We start from the raw sequence: 24536 nt of genomic DNA, 5'->3' as shown, positions 1-24536 counted from the left end.
CTTTGAGAAAGTACTAAACAAAAAGTTATGCGCTATCTATTAAGTAACAGCAACCCTCACGGTACTCTCCACCCTTTCAAGGACACCTAAAATTCACCAACACCTGACACACCTTACAGTATATCCCATCTCTAGATTAAGGCAATAAGAGACAATATTTAAAAGTTTTTCCTTTTGAGGTGCTAGGGATATTACCCAGGACCTTGCACCACAAGCGCCTCACTGGGTGGTTCTAGGCAGGGGCTCTACCCACATAGCCACACCCCAGCCCCTCACTGGGGGGGATTCTAGGCAGGTGCTCTACCCACTGAGCCATGTCGCCACCCTTAAATAGGCCTAAAATAAGTTGGATTTATAGTGACTTTAACATCTCTGTTGGATCAATCAGCAACCAACTGGCTGTCTATTTGGAGTTTAAAGCCGAGATTTACCATGAAGACAGAACAGAGGAAAGCAACTTTCAGCATGATTGCTGGAGGGAGTAGTAAGCTGGGGATCTAAATTCTCTCCGGATCTGAGGAACTTAAATCCCTACAAACTAAGACTCTCCATTATGCTACAGGGCTGGCCCATCCATCCTGGCGTCTACCCTGCCACTTCCCAGATGTGACAACATCTCTGTGTACTAGACCAAGGTGCCTAATGGTGGCAACGGATAGGTGCTCTGCCTTCGCTCGGGCCCCTGGAACTACCCAGAAAGAATGCACACCGGCATTGTGAGCATGTGCAACCATGTGACAGTGGCTAGGATCCAGCCCTGCCAGTGGACGTCTGGCATGCTCACTTAGCTCAGCACAGAGCACCAAGGAGCCTGGCTGTTGCCCTCTCACACCTGGCTTGAACACAAGGGCTCTACAGTGTGCTTCAGGGAGCACTGGTGCTCAGCCCGCAAACACTGCGCATCACCTGTTCTGCGCAGTCCACGGCCGTGTACTGCCTCTTGTTCAGGATGTCAACAGATGCTCCGTGGAACAGAAGCAGCTCCACCACCAAGGCATGCCTTCCCAGCACAGCCTCGTGCAGGGCTGTGTTGCCTTTGTTGTTGGAAGCATTGATGGCGGCCCCGTGCTAGGAGAGAGAGGGGACAGGAGATGCAGAGTCTATGTGACTGCTCGCTATAAAATTACTTTTTAAAAATTTCCTTATGTGTACCACAGCATGAATATGGAGGTCAGAAAACAACTCTCTGGTTGATCTCTCCTTCTGTCTTGTTTCTGCTGCTCTACTGCATAGGGGAGCATCTTGCCAGCTCTCCTGTCCCTGCCTCCCATCTGGAGATTGGACTGCTGGGATTATAGGCATGAACCACAGGGCATCCACAGCCTTTTTAAAGGTCTATTTATTTTTATTTTATGTGTTGGAATGTTTGGCCAGTGTGCATGTATGTGCATTGTGTGCATGCCTGGTGGCTTTGCAGGCCGGAATAGGGTGCCAAATACCCTGGAGATGGATGGTTGTAAGCCACTCTGTGGGTGCTAGGAACCGAACTTGGATCCTCTGAAAGAGCAGCCAGTAAGCTGGACATGGTGGCGCACACCTTTAATTCCAGCACTTGGGAGACAGAGGCAGGCGGATCTCTGATTTCAAAGGCCAGCCTGGTCTACAGAGTGAGTTCCAGGATAGCCAGGGCCACACAGAGAAACCTTGTCTCAAAAACACAAAAATAAAAAAGAAAAGCCAGTGCTCTTCATGCGGCTGAGCCGTCTCTCCAGCTCCAGTGTCCGCCTTTCCCTGGATCCCTGGCTGGAGTTTAGAATTCAGGGAGCTGGGCTTGCACAAGCACTTCTACCTGCTGGGCAACCTCCCAGGACCACAAACTTAGTCTCTAAAGACAGGGTAGTGAAACACACCTTTAATCCGAACACTCAGGAGGCAGAGGCAAGCCTATCTCTTTGATGAGTCTACCTGGTGAGTTCAAGGCCAGCCAAAGCTACACAAGTGAGAGCCTATCAAAAAAAAAAAAAGTAGTCTGTTTTTGTGATGATGTCACTATGTACCCCAGGCTGGCCTCAAACTCAGTCTCCTGGGTGTTAGGATTACAGGTGTGTGGTTCACTAGAAAATTCATGCAACTTCTTTTTAAAAATTAAGCTGGACTTTTTTGTCTTCCTTTTCAATTTTTAATGATGTGCACAGGTGTATGGTTGTGTGGGTCTGTGCGGAGGCACACAGGTGTATGGTTGTGTGGGTCTGTGCGGAGGCACACAGGTGTATGGTTGTGTGGGTCTGTGCGGAGGTACACAGGTGTATGGTTGTGTGGGTCTGTGCAGAGGCACACAGGTGTATGGTTGTGTGGGTCTGTGCGGAGGCACGCAGGTGTATGGTTGTGTGGGTCTGTGCAGAGGCACACAGGTGTATGGTTGTGTGGGTCTGTGCGGAGGCACGCAGGTGTATGGTTGTGTGGGTCTGTGCGGAGGCACGCAGGTGTATGGTTGTGTGGGTCTGTGCGGAGGCACACAGGTGCCTCTTGTTAGTCCCCAAAGCAAGGTTTTAAGCAACAGTTTTCTTTTAACAACAATTTCCTATGTTAAACAGAAAAATGTTTTCTTAAATTGCTGAGGATTAAAGAAAGCAACAGTTCCCAGCAACATCAGACAGCTCACAACTGCCTGTTAACGCCAGTTCCAAGGAAACCTGTGCGTTCTTCTGGTCTCTGTGGGCACTGCATATACATGGCATACATACATACATGCAGGACAAAATACAAACACACATAAAATAAAAATAAACAAATCCTTAAAACCTATAAAAACAAAGTTGTTTTAAAAAGTCTAGCTGAATGGTGGTGGCTCATGCCTTTTATCCCAGCACTCAGGAGGTAGAGGCAGGTGGTAGAGAAACCCTGTGTAGATTTTGAAACTACAAAACCAAAAAAGGAGGGAAGAAGGGAGGGAAGGAGGGAGGGAAGGAAGGAAGGAAGGAAGGAAGGAAAAAGCCTGGTATGGCAGGGAGAGGAGGGCTCTCACCTGCAGCAAGAGCGCAGTGACTTCATGGTGGCCACCAGAGCAGGCATAAATGAGGGGCGTGTTCCCGCAGAGGTCCTTTTTATTAGGTTTTGCATTGGAGTCTAAGAGGCATTTTACCACCTAGTTCAGAGAAGAAAAAAATGTCAATCTTAATTATAATTTAGGAAAAGAAGTCTTTCTTCTCAGGGAAATGGACCCTGTGGAGGACAGAGATGACAGCAAAGGAGGAGTCACATCGCCAGGGGTCGGCTCCATGCCCACAATGCACCAGGCACTGGGTTTCCATCTTTACTGCTGCCTACGGAGAATCGGCAGCCATTGCTTCCAGTGCATGGTGGGAAGCAGCCTGCTGGATATCCAAGAGGCTTGCTGACTGGAAATACGGCCCTGCCTTTAAAACCCAGAGGGGAGCCGGGCGGTGGTGGCGCACGTCTTTAATCCCAGCACTCGGGAGGCAGTGGCAGACGGATCTCTGTGAGTTCACAAGAGCTAGTACCAGGACAGGCTCCAAAGCTACAGAGAAACCCTGTCTCGAAAAAAACAAACAAAAAAACCAACCAACCAAACAACAACAACAACCAAAAAAAAAAAAAGAAAAAAAAACAGAGGGAAACGTACCACGGCAAAGGGAAACATGCACACACAGACACCTTCCCAAAGGAAACAGACTTTAGGAAGCCACTTGGTTCAAAGCCAGGTGCAACGGCACACAGTTGTAATCCCAGCACTCAGGAGGCTGAGGCAGGAGGACTGAAAGTTTGAGACCAGGCTAAGTTACATACTAAGACCTTGTCTCAAAACGAAACAAAGACTACTAACTGTAAACTTCTGTCTTGATTGTACATCACACAATAAGAAGCTACTTTGCAGATCTAAGGGAGTGTAGTGATCGGCTCCATGGCAGAAGAGGCTCACCATTGCTGCAGTCGGAATCACAGGGCACTGGTATCCCCCAGGTGTGGGCTCTGTCCTCTAGGACTCCCTGAACCCCGCCCCAGTGCACTGCCACTAAGTGAGGGTCTTGCCAAAACCAATCATCTACTCAGCTGTCCAGGAGGTGGGGCCATACCTGGAAGTGGCCCTGCTGGCAGGCCAGGTGGAGCGGCACAGCTTGGCTTGTGTTTCTGGCACCGGAGTAGGCACCATGCTTCAGCAGGAGGGGGACGAGGTCCGTCCGGCCATGCAAGGCGGCCATATGCAGAGGAGAGCAGCCGTCCTGGTTGGTCACATTGACACCAAGGCCACTGGCAGGAATCCTTGCCAGTTTCTAGTGAGGGCAGAGGGTGTAAATAAATGGCATTAACACTTAAGAGGCTAGGCCAGGGGTGGTGATGGAAGCCACCTCCCTGCTCCCTCCTGGCTCCTATACAAATTCTGGGATCACAGAGGGATCTGGATTCAACATGGCCCATGAGTGACTTCCCAGCTTTTTGGAAGGAGATGAAACACCAAAAGACTGACTTCAATTTTTCAATAAAGTAAGCCCTCTACAAGGATGCCTGATCATGTTAGGCAAGAGCTCCAAGGAGAAAAAAACCTACGCCTGAAGGAAGGGGCAGTCCATGAAATGTAGTGAGAAAAACCAAGCCTGTTCAATAAAAAAGACTGGAGCGTAGGGCGGTGGTGGCGCATGCCTTTAATCTCAGCATTTGGGAGGCCGAGGCAGGTGGATCTCAGTGAATCTGAGGCCAGCCTGGTCTATAAACTGAGTTCCGGGACAGCCAGCACTGTTACACAAAGAAATCCTGTCTTGAAAAACCGGGGGGGCTGGGCGATGGTGGCGCACGCCTTTAATCCCAGCACTCGGGAGGCAGAGGCAGGCAGATCTCTGTGCGTTCGAGACCAGCCTGGTCTACAAGAGCTAGTGCCAGGACAGGCTCCAAAGCTACAGAGAAACCCTGTCTCGAAAAACTAAAAAAAAAGAAAAAAAAAAAAAGAAAACCCGGGGGGTGGGGGAGGACTGGGATGATCAGGAAACCACACAGGCACACTGGGCACCAACCCTAACTGCAAACACAAGCTGGAAGGCATCACAGCCTAGAGAAGCGATGGTCATTCGGTGGAACAAAACGCTGCTCATGGCAGTGCTCGGTAATGAGGCCAGTTACCAAGGAAACGCACATCAGTGCCAGGAGTGACAGAGCCCAATGCCAAGGAGACGGATCATGGGTCTGTAGGGACGGGAAGGGTGAGGGCTTCATGAGCAGGGGTACTGATGCGTAAACAGTCTTTCTCCGTGATGGTGGAAGACTATGCGTGGAAGCTGGCAGGGGTGGGTAGCACACAGCTGTAATCCCTTCCTCTGGGTAAAGTAGGAGGGTCAGGAGTTCAAGGTCAACCTTAGCTACAAAGTGAGTTTGAAGCCAGACTGAGATTAAAGAAACAAATCAGCTACAGGTTTGCCAAACCTCCTGAGACAGTCAATACATCCCTCGCCTCCCCACTTCCCTTCCATTCCTAGCATGAAACTGCTTCTTATCCCTGATGGCTTTAAAGTCATGCTGAGAGGAGAGGAATCAATCAAAGGTCAGATGGAACTGCTCTGTAGAGCATCTCATTGAGAACAAACATTACTGTATTCACCGAAGGTTGGATCCTACTACCTGTAAGTCACACCTTTAAAAAGGGTGTGTGTGTGTGTGTGTGTGTGTGTGTGTGTGTGTGTGTGTGTGTAGGGATGGATGGCTCAGTGGCTGCTCTTCCAGAGGACCGGAGTTCCCAGCACCCACAGGGCAGCTCACAAACATCTGCAACTCCAGCTCTAGGGCATCTGACGCCCTCTTCTGGCCTCCATGAGCACTGCATATACGTGATGCATCAATATACATGCCAGCAAAACATGCATACATAGAAAATAAAAGGTCCAGCAAGCCATGGTGGTGCATGCTTTTAATCCCAGCACTTGGCGGGGGGGGGGGCGGGTAGAGGCAGGTGAATCTCTGTGAGTTCAAGGTCAGCCTGGTCTACAGAGTGACATCCAGTCAGGGCTACACAGAGAAACCATGTCTCAAAAATAAATTAAGTAACAAGGGGGCTGAAAACAACCAAAGAAGGGATGGTGTTCTCCTCATCACATGACTGATCAGCCCCTGGGGATGTCTGTGTCACTAGGGCATGACTTGGAGAACTTCCTAGGCAGAAAGAACAACACGTGCCTCCCACCTCTCCACCCCGTCCCACAGATACAGGCAGAGTCGAACCTTCTGGACTGGAGCACACTTGGGGCACTGGCATAAGGGGTGACAGAATTCTAGATCCACTGAGCTGACGGCCTCGTCCACATCGTCCAGGTCATCATCCGTCCACTCCAAAAGGTAGCGAACCTGGTGGTAGGCAGAGAGGAGAAACGGGGACTCAATTATTCTGATGCCTTTACTAGTAGATACATAAGCACGCAAGTACGCATGCACACACACTTTCCAAATCAGCTCCTTGGACCACTGAAGTTACTGACAAAAATCATTTGTTCTTCAACAATAAATGTAGGCGCCACCTGTGTTCAGGCCATTCCAAGTTCCCTGGGTAGCACAGAGGGATTAACCTGTCATTTCCCAGCAAATTAGTCTTTGCTGCATTAAGAGGGACAGACTGAAGGGGGGCAGGAGGGCAGGCTGTCAGACCCTGGCCCTGAGTACACACTCTTACACCACCTAAGCAGGTTAGTTCCAGAACCACCCTTACCGCCCGACAGAAACCTCATGATAAGTGTTCCGTGCTGTGCTACATACAGAGTGCACCCCAGAATCCCCAGCCCCCCACCATGGGCCTTCCACTGGTACATGCCAACATGCGTGGCAGAAGCAAAGAAACCCCCAGACTGGGCATGCATGGGTTCCAGCGCAGGCTAGTTGCTAGCTTATGTGGTGGCCCACGCCTGAAATCCCAGCACTCAGGAGGGTGAGGCAAGAGGGTTGCAAGTCCAAGACCAGCCTGAACTACACAGTAAGACCCTGTTCCCCTATAATAATAATTCATCTGAGGAAAGAAAGCAGTCACAGACATGCATTTCTCAGCTTCACTACCAGTGTCTGCGAGGGGGACAGAGCTTGAGGGGAACCCCATCAATGCTAAACCTCCTGTCCCCTGTGGTCCTTCCAGACCCTATGCAGGGGTGGCAACTACAAAACCAGCCAGCTCTGCTCACAAGTCAGGGTAGGAACCAGATGGGCAGGTGGCCTCAAGAGGGACCCTTGTGACAGCACAAGGAGGTCCGTCTGGATGGTGACTTGAGACACTGCATAGGATGTCACTGTCCACCCTTTCCACAAGGGGCCTGAACCCCATCTGTCCTCAGTGGGAGCAGAATAGACGGTCATAACCCGGGCTAGTCATTGCTTCCCACACAGACTATAAAACAGGCTTCTACAGCGGCTTTTAAGAACCTAGAGACCACAGGAATGCTGGGTTCTGCAGAGCTGGTCTCATGAATGGAAACCCTAATACCAGCTAGGTGCAGACAGCTGAGACAGCAGCTGGTCCCAGAGGCTGTTAGAATGCAACTCCACAATTCCTGTTTACCGCCTCTGCAATGGTTTGACTAGGAAATGCCCCGTGCAGGTTAGACGTCTATACCCCAACTAATGGTGCTGCTTTAGGAAGTGGGAGAACCGTAGGGGGTGAGGCCTAGCTAGAGGACGCAGGTCACTTAGGGGTGGACCCTTGTGGAGGGGGTCTGTGGTGTCTAACACTTTACACCCTCTAGCTCTGCCTTTTTAAAAACTTTATCATTGTTCGTATGTTTGTGTGTGTGCGCAAGCATGCCTGGGGGGGGGTGTTGTATACATGGCACAGCGAAGTGTGGAGGTCAGAACACAAGACAACTGGGAAGTCGGCTGTCTCTTGACATGGGTTCCAGAGCAAGCTCAGGTCACAGCCAGGCCTGTGCAGCAAGCCCCTTCACTCACTACGCCATCTCATAGGCCCTCTCTCTAGAGCTTTCTCCTGCCACAAAGTGAAGAAACTCCCTGCCCAAATGCATAAACCCCAGTGACTCTGGTCAGTCCCAAGACTGGAAGCTGCAACAAATCGGTTTGCTCTCATATCATCTTGTTACAGTAACACAAGGAGCAAACATGGCCCCCTACTCAGTCCTCAGTGAAAAGGCACTTCTAAAAAAAAATGTATTCGTTATTTTATGTGTATGCATGTGTCTGCATAAATTTGTATGTACCACATGTGTGCCTGATGCCCACAGAGGCCAGAAAGTGTTAGATTCCCCCAGGACAGGAGTAGGTAGCAGCTGTAAGCCACTAACGTAGGTGCTAGGAACAAAGCCTGGGTCCTCTGCAGGAGCAGTGGGTGATCGTGACCACTGGGCCATCTCTCCCCCGCAGAAGCACTCTTGAAAGCTGTAACGCCCTTAGAAGGTGACTCATTCAGAGCTCTGGGTTTGCTGCTTTCAGGAAGCCAATGGAAACTGGCTGGGGAAGACTTGTCTCTACTGGCTGCTGCTGTTGTGAGCCCCGTCCCTGCTTGTGACATCACAGAGCCCCAAGCCTGCTGGCCCGGGAGTCCGCTGTCCACAGACTATCTTCACTGAGACTCATGCAACCCTGGCTTTGTTTGGCTTTCCCATTCCTCCTGTTTCCCATTCCTGTAACCCTGGTCTGGATTCTTGCCAGCATCACTTTGACTCCCAGAAGGGCCCTCTCTAGAAGGCAGGACCTTGCTTGCTAGGCACTTCCTCAAAGGATAAGCCTAGCATCACCATGACAAAGTATATGCAAAGTACATGTAAAGTAAGTGCAAAATACAGGTAAGCTTCCTGAGGAGCTTGCAGGGAGGCCGCCTAGCGAGAAGTTCAAACTGAGGTCACTTCACGCTGTGGGCTCTAAAAATGCTCTTCCTTGGGATTTTAATCTCAAAATGTCCCTCGTTGGGACATTTGTCCCTCCTGTTTTGGATGCCCACTCACTAGCTGGGGTGTTGTGATTTATGTCACACTGAAGATGGTGGAGCCTTCAGGAGCCTGGACTTAGCTGTGGGATATCCCGCACTAGGGGCAGGCCTTTGGGGGGTTCCTTTTGCTTCCTGGGCCACCCCATGTTAAGAGCAGCTGTCTCAAGCTCCCAGCACCACAGTGTCCCTGCAGTGATGGACTGTGAACCCTCTTCCTCTTCAGTTATAAACATCAGGAATTTTGACACACAGTGGCGAGAAAAACACTCTCTGAAAAACTCACCATTTCGAGATCTCCATCAGCAACTGCTCTTAGAAGCTTTTCTACCTTAATGGAAGGAGAAAGCAAGTCAGGGAAATGGTTTAATAATAAAATAACAACGGGAATGACACTAGCATTCTGAAAACCTGGTAGCCTTCTCTCCAGGTCCAGTGACTTGCTTGCCACCTTTAAAACGTGTCCCCAAGATTGTTCATCTAGATGCCTGGCAGCTGCACAGGACCCCTTCCACTTAACATAAACCAGAACGCAACTTAAGTGGGAGGTGGGATGACAGTGACCCTAACACAAGATGACTTCCTTCTTTCGGCTTGGTGGTACTAAGAACAGAACCTAGGGCATTGCCCATCCTGGGCAAGTGCCCTGCCACTGGGATAAACCCCAGGGCTCTTTACTTTGTATTTCAAGACAGAGGCTCACTAAGTTCTTCAGGCTGAGCTGTGAACTCACACTATGGCCCCAGCAAACCTTGGGTTGTGGTCTTCCTGCCTCACCCTCCTGAGTAGCACAAAGGTACCTGCCACCAGCACAGGTCAGGGTCCCTTCTGAAGAAGCCAGCTACCCCAACCCACTTCATACACCCAGCTCTCATACTCTGCTAGGTACAGGGGTTGTGAGAGTAGACGCCGCTCCCAAGAACCACAGCAGGCCTCTGAAAGACTGGAGGCCCTGTCTGGGCACACCTTGGCTTCTTTTCGGCGACTCTGCATGAAGCTCACTGGATGCTTTGGGGGGGGGGGGGTGACCCCTCTGGGGTGGTCAGTGACCCATGAGAGGAGCAATGGGACAGGGATACAATGGTTCACACCTCTGCAGAAGGATGGGACAGATTGATTGCACTGATACTGAACAAGCATGAAGAACAAAAGGAAAAAGACAAACCGTAAACTTTTACAAAATATGAGCTGTGTACACATCAGACTGTAAGGGATGAAGTGTGCCAGGCTCACAGGGATGCTCCGGGGGCGGAGACAGAGGATGTACTAAGAGAGTTGGAACTTGGAGCTCTCAGCTATCTCTATACAAGCATGTTTTTCTTAGGCTACAGTTTCTTCCTTTACTTTACTTTTTGTTCTGCCCCATCTCTGTGTCTGTCTCTTTCTGGGTGTGTCTCTGTGCCCCCCACCCTCTCTTTCTCTCATACACACACATTCTGAGAACTGCTATGGAGAACAGACCTAGAAGAGCCAGAAAAAGTGAAGACGACATGGCATGCAGTTGGGCGCATCTCAAAGGCATTGACCTTGGAGCCACAAACCAGCTGATTTGTAAGCAGGCTGCAGGCTGGCCCAGCTCTGGCTAGCCTACAGGGTCCGCCCATGTAGGAGGCTCACCTCCCTGTAGTCCTTTTTGACTTCTTCTTGCCTGAAGCTCGCCGAGATGGAAGAAAAGCTGGAAGTGGAGGAGTCCTGGCTGATGGAATCCACGGAGCATGTGGGGGACAGTGCAGGGACCTGTGGGAAGGCAGCATGGGCAACGAAAGGGACATGGGCATGGTCATAGGCACATCAGGTCTAGAGGAGGGGCGCCAAGCTCATGACAGCAGGAAGCATGACCCTACAGACTTAGAGACTTACCTCAGAAGGCCTTGGCCTCCGTTCAGAGGACAGCTGATGGGCTTCCATGATAGACAGAATCTAGGTGACAATGAGGACAGGAGAGGCATCCAATGAGATGGCTGTAACATTCCCAGACTCCTTGGCCTGCCTGTCCCCAGGGGACAGTGACAGAGATGGTCGTAGGTCTATGAAAGGCTCATTTTGGGCTCTACAGAGACTGCTCTGCAGGCGAAAAGCAAGTGCTACCAAGCCTGATTTGATACCCTGAACAACGGCGTTTGATACCCTGAACCTACGTGTTAGAACAAGAAAATTTCTGACATCCCACACACAAAATTTAAAATGTAACATTTTTAAAGCTAAAATTTACAATAATTATTGAGAATTTTCCCACTATTTTTAAGATTTTTTTACCCCCTACCAGACGACAGTCTGTTTTATACTGGTGGGGCTGGGCTTCACAAAGGAGCTGTCTGCTAAACGTCCCCAGCAACTTTTCTCCTCTTGTGATTGGAAAGAGTCTTCTGAACAGACATTTTGAGACCTAGGGTATTCTACTACTGGTCACAATTGAGGAGATAACTTTAGGGCTGGCTGAGGAAGCCCACCAAAGATGACTGTTACCATGGATGCTGAGTCCCTACTGAAGATGGCTGTTACCATGGAGGCTGAGTCCCTACTGAAGATGACTGTTACCATGGATGCCTGAGTCCCTACTGAAGATGACTGTTACCATGGATGCTGAGTCCCTACTGAAGATGACTGTTACCATGGATGCTGAGTCCCTACTGAAGATGACTGTTACCATGGATGCTGAGTCCCTACTGAAGATGACTGTTACCATGGATGCTGAGTCCCTACTGAAGATGACTGTTACCATGGATGCTGAGTCCCCACCGAAGATGGCTGTTACCATGGATGCTGAGTCCCCACCAAAGATGACTGTTACCATGGATGCTGAGTCCCTACTGAAGATGGCTGTTACCATGGATGCTGAGTCCCTACTGAAGATGACTGTTACCATGGATGCTGAGTCCCTACTGAAGATGACTGTTACCATGGATGCTGAGTCCCCACCAAAGATGACTGTTACCATGGATGCTGAGTCCCTACTGAAGATGACTGTTGCCATGGATGCCTGAGTCCCTACTGAAGAATACTGTTACCATGGATGCTGAGTCCCCACCAAAGATGACTGTTACCATGGATGCTGAGTCCCTGCTGAAGATGGCTGTTACCATGGATGCTGAGTCCCTACTGACAATGACTGTTACCATGGATGCTGAGTCCCCACCAAAGATGACTGTTACCATGGATGCTGAGTCCCTACTGAAGATGACTGTTATCATGGATGCTGAGTCCCTACTGAAGATGACTGTTACCATGGATGCTGAGTCCCTACTGAAGATGACTGTTACCATGGATGCTGAGTCCCCACCAAAGATGACTGTTACCATGGATGCTGAGTCCCTACTGAAGATGACTGTTACCATGGATGCCTGAGTCCCTACTGAAGAATACTGTTACCATGGATGCTGAGTCCCCACCAAAGATGACTGTTACCATGGATGCTGAGTCCCTGCTGAAGATGGCTGTTACCATGGATGCTGAGTCCCTACTGACAATGACTGTTACCATGGATGCTGAGTCCCCACCAAAGATGACTGTTACCATGGATGCTGAGTCCCTACTGAAGATGACTGTTATCATGGATGCTGAGTCCCTACTGAAGATGACTGTTACCATGGATGCTGAGTCCCTACTGAAGATGACTGTTACCATGGATGCCTGAGTCCCTACTGAAGATGGCTGTTACCATGGATGCTGAGTCCCTACTGAAGATGACTGTTACCATGGATGCCTGAGTCCCTACTAAAGATGGCTGTTACCATGGATGCTGAGTCCCCACCGAAGATGACTGTTACCATGGATGCTGAGTCCCTACTGAAGATGGCTGTTACCATGGATGCTGAGTCCCTACTGAAGATGGCTGTTACCATGGATGCTGAGTCCCTACTGAAGATGACTGTTACCATGGATGCCTGAGTCCCTACTGAAGATGACTGTTACCATGGATGCCTGAGTCCCTACTGAAGATGACTGTTACCATGGATGCTGAGTCCCCACTGAAGATGACTGTTACCATGGATGCTGAGTCCCCACCAAAGATGGCTGTTACCATGGATGCTGAGTCCCTACTGAAGATGGCTGTTACCATGGATGCCTGAGTCCCTACTGAAGATGACTGTTACCATGGATGCCGAATCCCCTCTGAAGATGACGGTTACCATGGATACCTGAATCTGATGCTCTCTTCCTCTTATTCCATCTATTGTTAGAGCTGGCTTGAAAGTTTGACAACAGCAAGAATCTTCAGGGACTGAAGAGATGGCTACATGCTGACTGCTCTTCCAGAGACCCCAAGTTCAGTTCCCAGCACCCACATCGGGTGGCTCCCAGCTCCAGAGAGATCCAGTGCCCTCTTTTGGACTCCAAGGCTACTGTGCTGACATATGTATGCATTCACACAGACAAGCATGCATACACATAATTTAAAATAAAATAAGTAGGGCTGGAGAGATGGCTTAAGAGTTAGGAACACCTTACTGCTCTTCCAGAGGACCTGAATTCCATTTCCAGCAGCCATGTTGGGTGGCGCACAACTGCCTGTAACTCTAGGCCTAGAGGATCTGATGCACTTATCTGGCCCTCAAGAACACAATACATATAGATACATATAAATTAAAAAATAAACTAATTTAAAAAGAAGTATCTAACACCAGATCGTGGCTGCACACAACTTAAATCCTAGCACTTGGGAGGCAGGCAGAGCTCTGTGAGTTTGAAGCCAGCCTGGTCTACAAAGTAATTTCCAGGACATCCAGGGCTACACAAAGAAACCCTATCTCAAAAAACCAATAAATAAATAAATTGATAAACAGATAAATAAAACCTTTTTAAAAAAAGAAAATATGCCTTATGCCCTGCAAATCCTCCCTACCCTCAGACAGATGGAAAAGCCAAAACTTCCTCTTCCTCAAGACCAAGTCTAGACACAGAATAATCCCAGCACTCAGGAGACTGAGGCAGGAGAATTTCTGTGAGTTCAAGGCTAAATACGAGACTCAGTCTCTAACTTATCTAATTCAGTCGTTCAATCTCGGGCCAAACTAAAATGCAGTTTCTAGAAGCAGAGATGAAGGGAGAGGAGGTGGCGCTTGTCCCTGTGGTGTCTTGTCCTCCGTTTGCTCTCTGTGGCTCCTCACAGCCACCGTCCAGTCTCACACAGCACACAGTTCCTGGGCTGGGAGAGGCACAACACTCAGGCCGGAGCCAAGTCTGCCAGAAGCTGCTCCTAACGATAACACTGAGAGAAACTGCCAACAAAACTGGAAACTCTATCCATCAGGAAAACCCACTAACAACAAGGTCCCAAATAGAGCAAAAGGATGGAGTTTATGGAGTTTGCGTTCTGTCCTCAGTGCTAGCGTACATTTTCTCAGGAAGGCTGGTCTGTGTGCAGATTTCTTAGCTTTAATAGTTGCATAGCTGCTCAGAGATGAAAGAGCTACCTTTGAGTTCAGTGCGCACTTGAGTGGCGTTTCTTTCAGTCTGTTCTGGATCTCTGTGGGGGCTCCATTCTGCAGCAGCGTCTCTATGATGCTCTGGTAACCCCAGCGTGCAGCAACGTGCAGGGCTGTGTCTCCTTTCTCGTTTCCAATGTCCATTCTGCAGGCCTGGACATCATAGTAGACCAGAGCCTTCACACACTGCAAAGACATAGCAAAATCATCGTTCTCTAACATGAAGGAGCACCGAGGGCAACGCCAGTGCTGCCTTTAGCCAGGGGCCATGCCCTAATTTGACTGAGGCTCCACTCACCAAGATAAAAATACAGAAATCAGCAGTTCTAATAAAAGGGTTTCACATTCCCTGATCAAGACACCTCATTTTTTTTTCCAAAAGACCCCAAATGGATCATTGGTCAAGTATTTGTCTAAAATCCCCCAGTGGAGGGGCTGGGAACATGGCTCAGTGGTAGAGCACCTACTTAGAATCCCCCAGGGAGGGACTGGGGTGTGGATCAGTGGTAGAGCCCCTGCCTAGAATCCCCCAGGGAGGGGCTGGGGTGTGGCTCGGTAGTATAACCTTTGTCTCCTGGTCTAGTGTGCAAGGAGGCCTTGGGACAATTCCCAATAACAAGCGAAACATGAGGGTGAAAAAAAGATTCACCAATCATCAGTCAATAAGAGGGTAACCTTGCTTATACTCCCAGTGTTTGGGAAACTGAATGGGCTTGAGGGAAGCCTGGATAACAGACAGAGATGCCTGTCAAAATAATCCAAAAAATAATAAAAGAAGTTTTCAAACTTACAAAACAAAGTTGTACTACTGTAAATTAATACATATATTGGAAAAACCTTTAAGAAAATAAAATTGGTCAGCTGGTTGTGGTGCACGCGTTTAATCCCAGCACTTGGGGGGCAGAGGCAGGCAGAACTCTGTGAGTTCAAGGCCAGCCTAGTCTACAAGAGAGAGTTCCAGAACAGTTAGGGCTGTTACAAAGAGGAACCCTATCTCAAAAAAATAAAGAAAGGAAGGAAAAAAGGAAGAAAGAAAAGAAAATGAACTTGTTTAGTATACTGCAGAACCATCCAAAATGAATCTCAAAGCAGGCGCTGGGTAAGTATTTACCAAGAAGGTTATACACAGATGGTGGGTGATTCCAGCTGGAACTTGAAATGACTTTTCTGACTATAGAGGAGCAGTTACATAAACAGATACAAATTATGTAACATTACATACAATTCAGATTTTCTACAAGGACATCTGTGGTGAACCCACACCTTTGACCCCACTACTCATTGACCAGACCACACAGAAGGTCTAGGAGGTTCAATGCTATCCCGGGCTACACCATAAGACCAGGAGAAGGGGTGTGTAACTCTAGAGATGGGAGAGGAGTCTATGACGAACATGTGCTTAGCAAAGTCAGAGGAAGAAGTGGAACTCTCAGAGTTGCTCGAATCAAATGTGAAGGAGTTCAGAGTCAGATGGTCATGTGGGTGATTAAAACTGATTTAACTTCAGGGGGAGATCATGCACAATTAGGTTTTAAATTTCTCCAGCTATCAATCACATCTATTAAACGTTCAACATTTAAACGTTGCAGATTACAGGGCCAGCAGGTGGCGCCATAGGTGAGCACTTGCTACACCAGCCTGCGTTCCATCCGGGAACCCCTGTAAAAGTCAGCTTGACAAACGAGAGTGCTCTGGGAAGGGGAGCCTCAGCTGAAAATGCCTCCATCACAGTGGCCTGTAGGCAAGTCTGTGGAGCCTTTTCTTGATTGGTGATTGATCGGGTAAGCCCTACTGTGCACTGTGCCACCTCTGGGCAGATGGTCCTGGGTTGTTTAAGAAAGCAGGCTGAGCAAGCTATGATGAACAAGCTGGTAAGCAGCACCCCTCCGTGGTCTCTGCTTCAGTTCCTGCCTCTGGATTCCTGCTTTGAGTTCCTGTCCTGACTTCCCCCAGAATGGACTGTAACCTGTAAGGTGAAAGAAACACTTCCCTTCTCAAGTTGTGTGTGGTCACAGGTTCATCACAGCAATAGATACCAATCTAGGACCTGGTGGGAGGAGAGAACAAGCTCCGCACAGCTGTCATCTTCTGCCCTCCACACGTGTGGTGGCCCCTGTCCCATCGGGTACATACCATAGCCACACAGGACAGCAAAAAGTAAACGAAATTTTAAAAAATTACATACCAACGTTTCGATAACTATCCACGCGATCCAAGGTGGGGCTAGTTTCTAGTCTGTAACTCTTCACAAGGGAGAAATACATAAAGCAGGGGCCACTTACATCCTCGTGCCCGTAGGTGCAGGCCAGGTGCAGCGGGGTGTTGCCGTTGTTGTCCTGCACCTCCGTGCTGGCCTTGTAGTGCAGCAGCAGCAGCTGGGAGGAGAGAAGACAGCAGCTGAGCTCCAGGAGGAGCAGGGGGCGCCACAGCATCCCCAAGTGTGACCAGGGCTGGGGTCATGGTCAGATCTTAGACATTACATGGGCTCTATACTCTTGGCCCTAAATCCAAAATATTATTTTCTTTCTTTTTTTAGGGGAGAAACACAGGGCTCCACCCATGCTAGGTAGATGCTTCAGCATAGAGATATACCCCCATCTCCCCAAACCTGAAAAGTGTTGAGCTTTTGACATAACCTAGGCAGAAAACTTCATACCAGGTCACATGTGACAGAGGCATGTAACATGTGCCAAAGCACAGGCACACAAGATACTTAGAATATTATACAAAATCACCTTTAGGCTATGTGCCCGATATTCCAAAATCTGAAACATCTGAGCATTAAGATGTGGGATCCCCAACCTATACCCCTGTTAAAAATGATGCCATTGCAGGCTGGCAAGATGGCTAAGCAGATAAAGACACTTGTCACCAAGCCTGACAACCTGAGTTCAAGCCCTGGGATCCACGTGGTAGAAGGAAGAGAGCAGATTCCAGCAAGTTTCCCTTTGACCTCCACATGTGCACGGTGGCTCACATGCACGCATACAGATGTAACACACACATAAAGTATGATATGCTCACTGCTTCCTGTCAAAACAACGTTTAAAGAAAAATGTCTAGGACCCTGCCCTTCCCTCCCTGAGACGATCAGGAAGTTTCCCATCTCAGCCCATCTCCAGGGAGGTGCCTCGGCCTCCGGGGTCCTTGTGCCTGGCAGCAGTAGAGCCAGCATGGGACTAGTGCATGGTACCACCACGAAGTCCCCACACAGAGAGGAATCGGCTGCGCAACGTTCCACACAACCCTGCCGCTCACCGTCACACTTTGGAAGCCTTTCTGACATGCCAGATGGAGGGGAGTGGACCCATGATAGTCGGTGGCGTTCACTATGGCACCTTTGGAGACCAGGAAGTCAATGAGGGATGCCTGACCTGCAGAGCAGAAGGACCTCTCACTGGAGGAAGCAGAGTGGCTTCCAATGACGATACCACCTCGCTCTCGATGGGCCAGCTCTACAGGAGCCAGTGGTGACATGGGTCAAGCACTGAAGACTTGAATCACTGTGGGATGCCCTACAAAGGGATCACACCCTGGTCTACTTCAACAGCAAGAATGCCAATGGGCCAGGGGCTTGAGAGATGGCTGCTCTTCCAGAGGACCCAGGTTCGATTCCCAACACCCACATGGTGACTGACGACATTTGTACTCCAGGCTCCTAGTTTTGAGATGGAGTCTCACTATATAGCCCAAACTAGCCTTGAATTCATAATCCTCCTGCCTCAGCTTCCTGAGTACCTGAGATGACAGGTCTGTGCCATCACACTTGGCTCAATGCTGTCTTTAAAGACGGAGATATGTGAGCCCCAAAACACGATTCTGAGATCATCTTAGCAGACATTCCAGCCTGTCCTCACTGACCAGTCTCCAAGCCTGGAGGGCCACACGAGTGCTCCTCCAGCCTGCAAGGTGGCACAGTGGCTAACAGGTTTGTGGGGATACTTATCAGTCAAAGGGACCCTTGCCGGTACCCCATCAGCTGGGCCTCCACTGGCTTTGGGGGTACTAATTATCCTTTTGTCTCAATAAGTCATAGGAGCCAGCCCAAAGCCACATACCACAGAGGGCAGCCACATGGAGGGGTGTTTGACCCCGGTCATCTCTGGAGAAAGGAGTGACAACCGATGGGTCATTCAACCTCCTGAAACAGAAAGGAGATGGGAAAACAGATAAAGGCACAGAAGAGCCCTCCCCACCAGGCTAACGAGATGAGGTTAAAATGGACACCGTCCAAGATGAGAGCCTTCCCCATTGGTAAAGGATCAGGCACAGGTGCCTCTCACTCTCCCAGGCACCGAGGATCAGAGGCCTGTGGCTCCAGCGTCCGTCCCCACTGACCCTTTAGGCCTCGACACGACAAAATCGCGCATCAAGCATAATGGGAAACCAAAAATGGTATCAGAAGAAACTAGCATTCGCCCCTCTCCCTCTTAAAAGCCCCTGTGAGGCGCAGGCAGGACCGGTGCTGAGGATGCGGAAGAGGCAGGCATTTCCCTGCACTCGGGACACAGACAACAACTGCCGGGCAATGGGAAGAGCTTTCTCTGCACCCTGTGAATTCTCACCCGGGCTCTCCGTGCCCCCAGGCCCATCTTACCCAGAGACAAGCTTCTCACAGTCCTCGCAGGAGCAAAGCGGGTGGCACATCTTTTGCATGGTGTCTTTGTCCTGGTCATCTTGGCTCAGAAGTCTTTCCACCTCCTTCTGGTTACCAGACGCAATGTGCTAGATAAAGGGGCACCTCAACAGTATCAATGCTAAAGCATCGTTTGCTTGCCTCAACGGGTCTTGAGGTTTGCTTTTCGCTTGATTTAGCAGTACTTGTGACTGGACCCAGGATGTCACACACCCCAGGCAAGCACTCCGTCATGGAGCCACATCCTGGCCCTTCTTCTATACAGACAGGGTCGCACTAAGTACGCTGGCCTTGAACTCACTCTGTACACCAAGCTGGCCTAGAATTTGTAAGCCTCCTGAGTCACTGGGATGACAAGTCTGGACCACCGAGTCTGGCTTATTTTGTTATTAAAAGAGGTCTCAATCTGTAGCCCAGGCTATCCTCGAACTCTTTTGTTTATTTGGATTGGTTTTCAAGACAGGGTTTCTCTGTGTAACCCTGGCTGTCCTGGAACTCACTCTGTAGGCCAAGCTGGCCTCAAACTCACAGAGATCCACCAGCCTCTGCCTCCTGAGATGGGACTAAAGGTTTACCTGCGATTACACTGAAATGGCTTCTCTGGGGCTGGCTTCAAGTCTGTCTGGGCAGACGGAGACACTGGGCTGGTGACTGCAATGAAACCAGCCTGTGTGGCAGCTTTGGGATAGCTTTCACATTCCATTACATGGTTTCTGAAAACTACCTAACAAAATTTCCAAAGTACCAAGAAAAGGCCCGCAGCCTATCTTAGTCCCCCAGTGTGGATTTTGACGCTTCATTAGCAAACTCCTCAGCTGTGCCGGCTGACACGTGCCTTTAATCCCAGCACTCAGGAAGCAGAGGCAGGAGAATGGTGAGTTTAAGTCCAGCATGGGCTGTACAGGTAGGCACTGTTTCAAAACACCTAGGCCTGAGGGAGTGGCTGAGCTACGGAATACCCATCTAGACTCCACCAGCCAGGGGCTGGGCTATGGTTCAGATGCAGACTGCTTGCTTAGCATGTGAGTGGTGTTAGGTTCAATTTCCAGCATCAATGAAGGAGTAGGAGTGAAAGGGACAGACAGACAGAGCCTCAGTGCAATCCCTATAGTAATCAAGCAGAGCCTAGGCTTAAGAGAAACAAAACACCTGCAATTAGCAGGAGACCCCCACCAGCACACAAACCCACAGGGTTTGGCTTCTGTAATTCACAGATGTGCCCCCTTCTATGGGCTCTCCCAGAAGCCTGAAAACATCAGTAGACCCTCAGAGAAGGTCCAGTCTCATGCAGCCCACAGTGATGGTTAGAAACTGCCTCAGGAGCCTTCCAGGAGTCCGTGAGCATCTGAAGAGTGCTTCTGACACCCTGGATCAGAGTCCCAGGGCATCAGATACGACACTCTCAGCTGAGTACCTCGGGTCCAGGAGAGGTCTCAGCTCTGTCGGGTACCAGGGAGAGATCTCACTGAGCTGGACTTGAGTGGTGGACAAAGGTTCTGAGGCCCGGCAGCCCCAGTGCGCCATGCCGTGGTAACAGCACGGCGTACATTGGGGAATCAGGCCGTCTTCCTGCCACCCTCACAGACAGAACACAGAACCTCCCGGGACTTTCACAGACACCGCAAGATGGAACAACGTTCCCGTGTCTTCGCCCTCAAAGACATCCTGGGGTCTTACCTTAAACAGGCAGTCGATGGGTGTTGACGTCATCTGAGACAGTACGTTCATCCTCTGCTTGAGAAACAGTCTGTCACCTACTCCCTCAGAGTCCTGTGGTCATCACACATCACAGACCCTGTCACAGATCCTCCCCAGAAAGGGCCCAGGCACAAGCCCTGATATTCAACCCAGGAGTGGCCCTCAGGGGCTCTCCCCAACCCAGATCTGCTCTCTGAGCTGAAGCACAGATCCGCCTCAGCGCAAAAAGGGAACAAAGGGAGGTGAGCTCTGAAATTTGTAGCCTGGGGCAGCGAGGCAACAGGGTGAAGACAGTCGTCTACAGGAGAGGAATGTGCCATATACACGCCACCATCCTCCAGATGGAAGACTGGCTTGGCCTGGCCTCCGCCCCTCAGACTTCCCTCCCATTGCCCGAATGGCCTGATGCTGCCTCTCTGACCAGGGCTGTGGACAGTACCGCCGGACACACTGGTTTCTACTCCCTGGTGCCAAGCAGCAAGGGGAGTCTTTTTTGTGACAGTGCCCATGAAAACGTCAGCCTAATTCACGGGGAGGAAATCTAGGCAGACACAGGAACTCGACAGATCTCTCAACACCAATCACTCATTGCATATCAAGGAGCCGCCAAAGTTAGTATAATCAGATCCTCCCAGCAAAGGTAACGCTTACCTGCTTATCTGGACAACAAATACCTAGAAATCTGGGACTGAGGAGACGCCTCAGGGGTTAAGAACGGTTGCTGCTCTTTTGGAGGACCCGAGTTCTGTTCCCAGAACCCACCTCTGGTGACCCACAACTGCCTGTAACTCTGGCTGCAGGGATTCTGACGCCCTCTCTGGCCTCCTCAGGCACTTACATGCATATGCACACATAAACATATGCACACATACACATATACACACATACATATGAATAAGACTAAAACCTAAGAAAGCCTAGAAATTTACACTTTACAGTTTATTATACTCATTGGTTACTGTTACTCCCTGACTGTAGGGCGGCTGAACCTCTGTGCATGTGGTAGTGGTAGTATCTGAGCCGAGGTCAATGCTGTGCTCTGTTTCACTGTGGGCTCGCTTTGTTTTGCACTGCCAGGGCCTTGTTCTAGCAAAAGCCCTGTCACAGAGAGATGACCCCAACCTCTCAATGCAAAATTTGAAGCAAAGTGATCAACACTGAGTCACACCCCCAGTCTCTCACTCTGGGGTTCTAGGCAGGGGCTCTACCACTGAGCCACACCCCAGCCCCTCACTGGGGGATTCTAGGCAAATGCTCTACCACTGAGCCACACCCCAGCCCCTCACTGGGGGATTCTAGGCAAATGCTCTACCACTGAGCCACACCCCAGCCCCTCACTGGGGGATTCTAGGCAAATGCTCTACCACTGAGCCACGCCCCCAGTCTTGAGCCTGTTTTTACAAAATCACTCCTACCACAATGCTTCCATGCTCACTTGGGCCCCTGGAACCAAATGGCACGACAAATGAACTCCTCCACCAAGAGTCTTGGTTGGAAGTGAGGGAAATCCCCCTCCACAGGTGATGCTGGAAACTGTCAGGCTCCTGGCAACATGGTAGAACAAAGTTCTTTCTTCACCTGTCTCTAAGATCTGACTAGGCTATAGATAAAGCCAACAGTGCCTCAGGGGAAGAATCATTTCCAAAGTCCCCTCCCAAGCGTCATCCCTCCCGTCTGTCTGCCCACCTCCAGTGCAGACTAACTAAAGTGACGTACAAATCCTGCCAGCACCTCAGAAGGAACCGTTTCTGTCCCCAGCTGCCTCATCCTATATAAAGCTCCAGCAATCTGCTTTGTATGGTGACTGACAGCTGAGTAGCTTAGGGCCAGAGAGACATCAAAGGCACTGGACAACAGTCAGACAGGGCTCTCTGCTCAAGTCTAGGGTGCTTCCTGAGGGGCAGTGCTGAAAGCTGGCGCCCCCAGAACTAAACCTAGAGGGAAGAACGAGCACTCAGAGAAGCTGTGCACCCCAGAGGCTCACAGGAAATGAGCAAACACTGTTATTAGGAGCTCAGAGCCGGGCATGGTGGTGAATCCTGTCATCTAAGCAGGAGGACTGGGCACTGAAGGTCAGCCGAGAGATCTGCCCTCCAAAAACAAGGGTTCGGGACGCAGATCCAAAGAGCCTAGCACGCCTAAGGACCAAAGTTTCACCCCTGGCATCACCTTTCCAAAAGCAAAACAGCAACAAGAAAGCGAAGCTGACCAGGAGCGATTTAAAAAGAGGCAGGGAAATAAAATATTTCAAATATCTAGGGCTGGAGAGATGGCCCGGTGGTTAAGAGCACTTGCTGCCTTTCCAGGACCTGAGTTTGGCTCCCAGCACCCACATCAAGGGGCTCCGAACCGCCTGTAACTCCAGTTCCAGGGGATCCAGCACCTTCTTCTGCCTCTTCAGAAACCTGCACACACTGAGCATACACAGACACAGACACATGTAACTAAAAACTTTAGAAATGAAGTAGGGAAGTGGTCCATTTATTCCAAGCTCTCTGCCTGGATCCTGATGACATCACTGCAGTCCTTGTTTCTGGAAAGCTGGCATCTCCACCAGAGGACATCCTAAGGGTGCCTGTGGCCAGCTCGAGTTTCACGACCCTCTGGAGAGAAAACTCTCGTGACGCGGAGCTGACGGTGAAACCAGTTCAACCGATGGACGTGCAGAAGCCTTGCCTGCCACGTGGAGATGCACAAGGGCTCTCTCCCCAGGGACGTGGCGTCGTGACATCACTGCTGGCTCCATACATTCCTACCCAGACTCCGTGACCTAAAACCCGGGCTGCAGTAAAAGCCGAGTCTGTACTTCAGACAGAGTCTCATGTGGAGCCACAAAGACAAGGACACCCAGTACTGACTGGGTCGACAGGCCAAGCAAGGTAAAGATGCAGCGTCTGTCAGGCCTGACTTGCTCAATACCTGGGGGACAGTGTGTGGTACAGGTCTTACCATAAGGAGCCCAGGCTGAACTCAAACTCGCTGTCCTCTCTGCTTATCTTCTTTATCTTTCCTTTTCCTACGTCTTCTGATATCGTGTCTCACAGTGTCGCCCAGGCTGACATGGAACTCATCATGTGACTAGGTCAGCCTCAAACTCACAGCCATCCTCCTGCCTCAGCTTCCTAGGTACTGGGATTATAGTCATGGACCACCACACCTGCTCACTCTTCATTTTTTGACTTCAGCGTGGAGATTTTTTTTGAGTCCTACTAAGTTATAGCATTTATCTGCCACCACGTAGTAAAACAGGGCCAGCGGTGAAATCTTGGCTTCAGACTCTCATAACTCACATCGGAACAGCACCACTCTCTCTCGCCGGAGCGCATCAACCAACCAAGGCAGCAATAACAAGGCCATGAGCCCTCAGACTGCACACAACAATGATCATTTCTTGCCTATCACCCCCACGACATCCAGATTGGCCATATCTGGTTTCCTTTCCCACACACGGCTCCTTTAGGTGACAGGGTTAATGAAGTAGGATATTGACGGTGTAAATCCCACTGTTCACACAGCAGCTTCCGCAACCAATTAGGGGCTCAACAACTGGTTCCTTGAGTGGTTCTCAAGCCTCGGAACTGTTAGTCTTGGCAGACTGTGACAGAACCCCCATCCCTCCCCTCAACCCCAACTCTCTGCAGTGCTCTGAGTTGAAAGGTTCCCCGATATCCCCAAAGAAGGGTGGGTTGGCAGGGAGGACTTACAGGCGGCTTCGTAGAGAGACTTCCTTGCCGGATGTATTCAATGGCAGCCTCGACCGAGGTCAGGCAGTATCCCAGCTCATCTTTGGCTGAGCTGCTAAATCTGAAGTTTTTGATGTAACTCAAATTTGCCATCCTGACCAAAATAAGAAAAAGCGGGTTATCGTTGTATAATTAACACTTTAAAACAAAAAATGCTATTGACTCGGATGGAT

The 24536-nt window shown here is 50.0% G+C and overlaps 1 protein-coding gene across 3 annotated transcripts in view; it reads right to left on the bottom strand.

The window, feature by feature from the left end:
• The window catches only part of Ankrd27 (ankyrin repeat domain 27), a 60025-nt gene that overhangs the window by 5653 nt on the left and 29836 nt on the right, over nucleotides 1-24536 (bottom strand). For 2 of the 3 annotated variants that reach the window (XM_041654026.1, XM_041654028.1), the window contains 14 exons: nucleotides 24325-24457; nucleotides 20600-20692; nucleotides 18884-19011; nucleotides 18345-18427; nucleotides 17545-17660; nucleotides 16569-16661; nucleotides 14275-14472; nucleotides 10721-10780; nucleotides 10478-10597; nucleotides 9147-9191; nucleotides 6166-6288; nucleotides 4035-4232; nucleotides 2966-3085; nucleotides 907-1068 (listed from right to left, as the gene is read on the bottom strand). In XM_041654026.1, coding sequence (XP_041509960.1) covers nucleotides 907-1068; nucleotides 2966-3085; nucleotides 4035-4232; nucleotides 6166-6288; nucleotides 9147-9191; nucleotides 10478-10597; nucleotides 10721-10780; nucleotides 14275-14472; nucleotides 16569-16661; nucleotides 17545-17660; nucleotides 18345-18427; nucleotides 18884-19011; nucleotides 20600-20692; nucleotides 24325-24457 — 1672 coding nt within the window. The remainder of the gene's footprint in view (nucleotides 1-906; nucleotides 1069-2965; nucleotides 3086-4034; nucleotides 4233-6165; nucleotides 6289-9146; nucleotides 9192-10477; nucleotides 10598-10720; nucleotides 10781-14274; nucleotides 14473-16568; nucleotides 16662-17544; nucleotides 17661-18344; nucleotides 18428-18883; nucleotides 19012-20599; nucleotides 20693-24324; nucleotides 24458-24536) is intronic. The other variant, XM_041654027.1, reaches the window with a different exon arrangement.

Source organism: Microtus oregoni, unplaced genomic scaffold (genome assembly GCF_018167655.1).
Source record: "Microtus oregoni isolate MIOR12 unplaced genomic scaffold, Mior012 000006F_ref0000085, whole genome shotgun sequence".
Classification (NCBI taxonomy): Eukaryota; Metazoa; Chordata; class Mammalia; order Rodentia; family Cricetidae; genus Microtus; species Microtus oregoni.
Note: the sequence above shows the minus strand (reverse complement) of the source record. Positions and strands in the feature narration are given on the sequence as shown.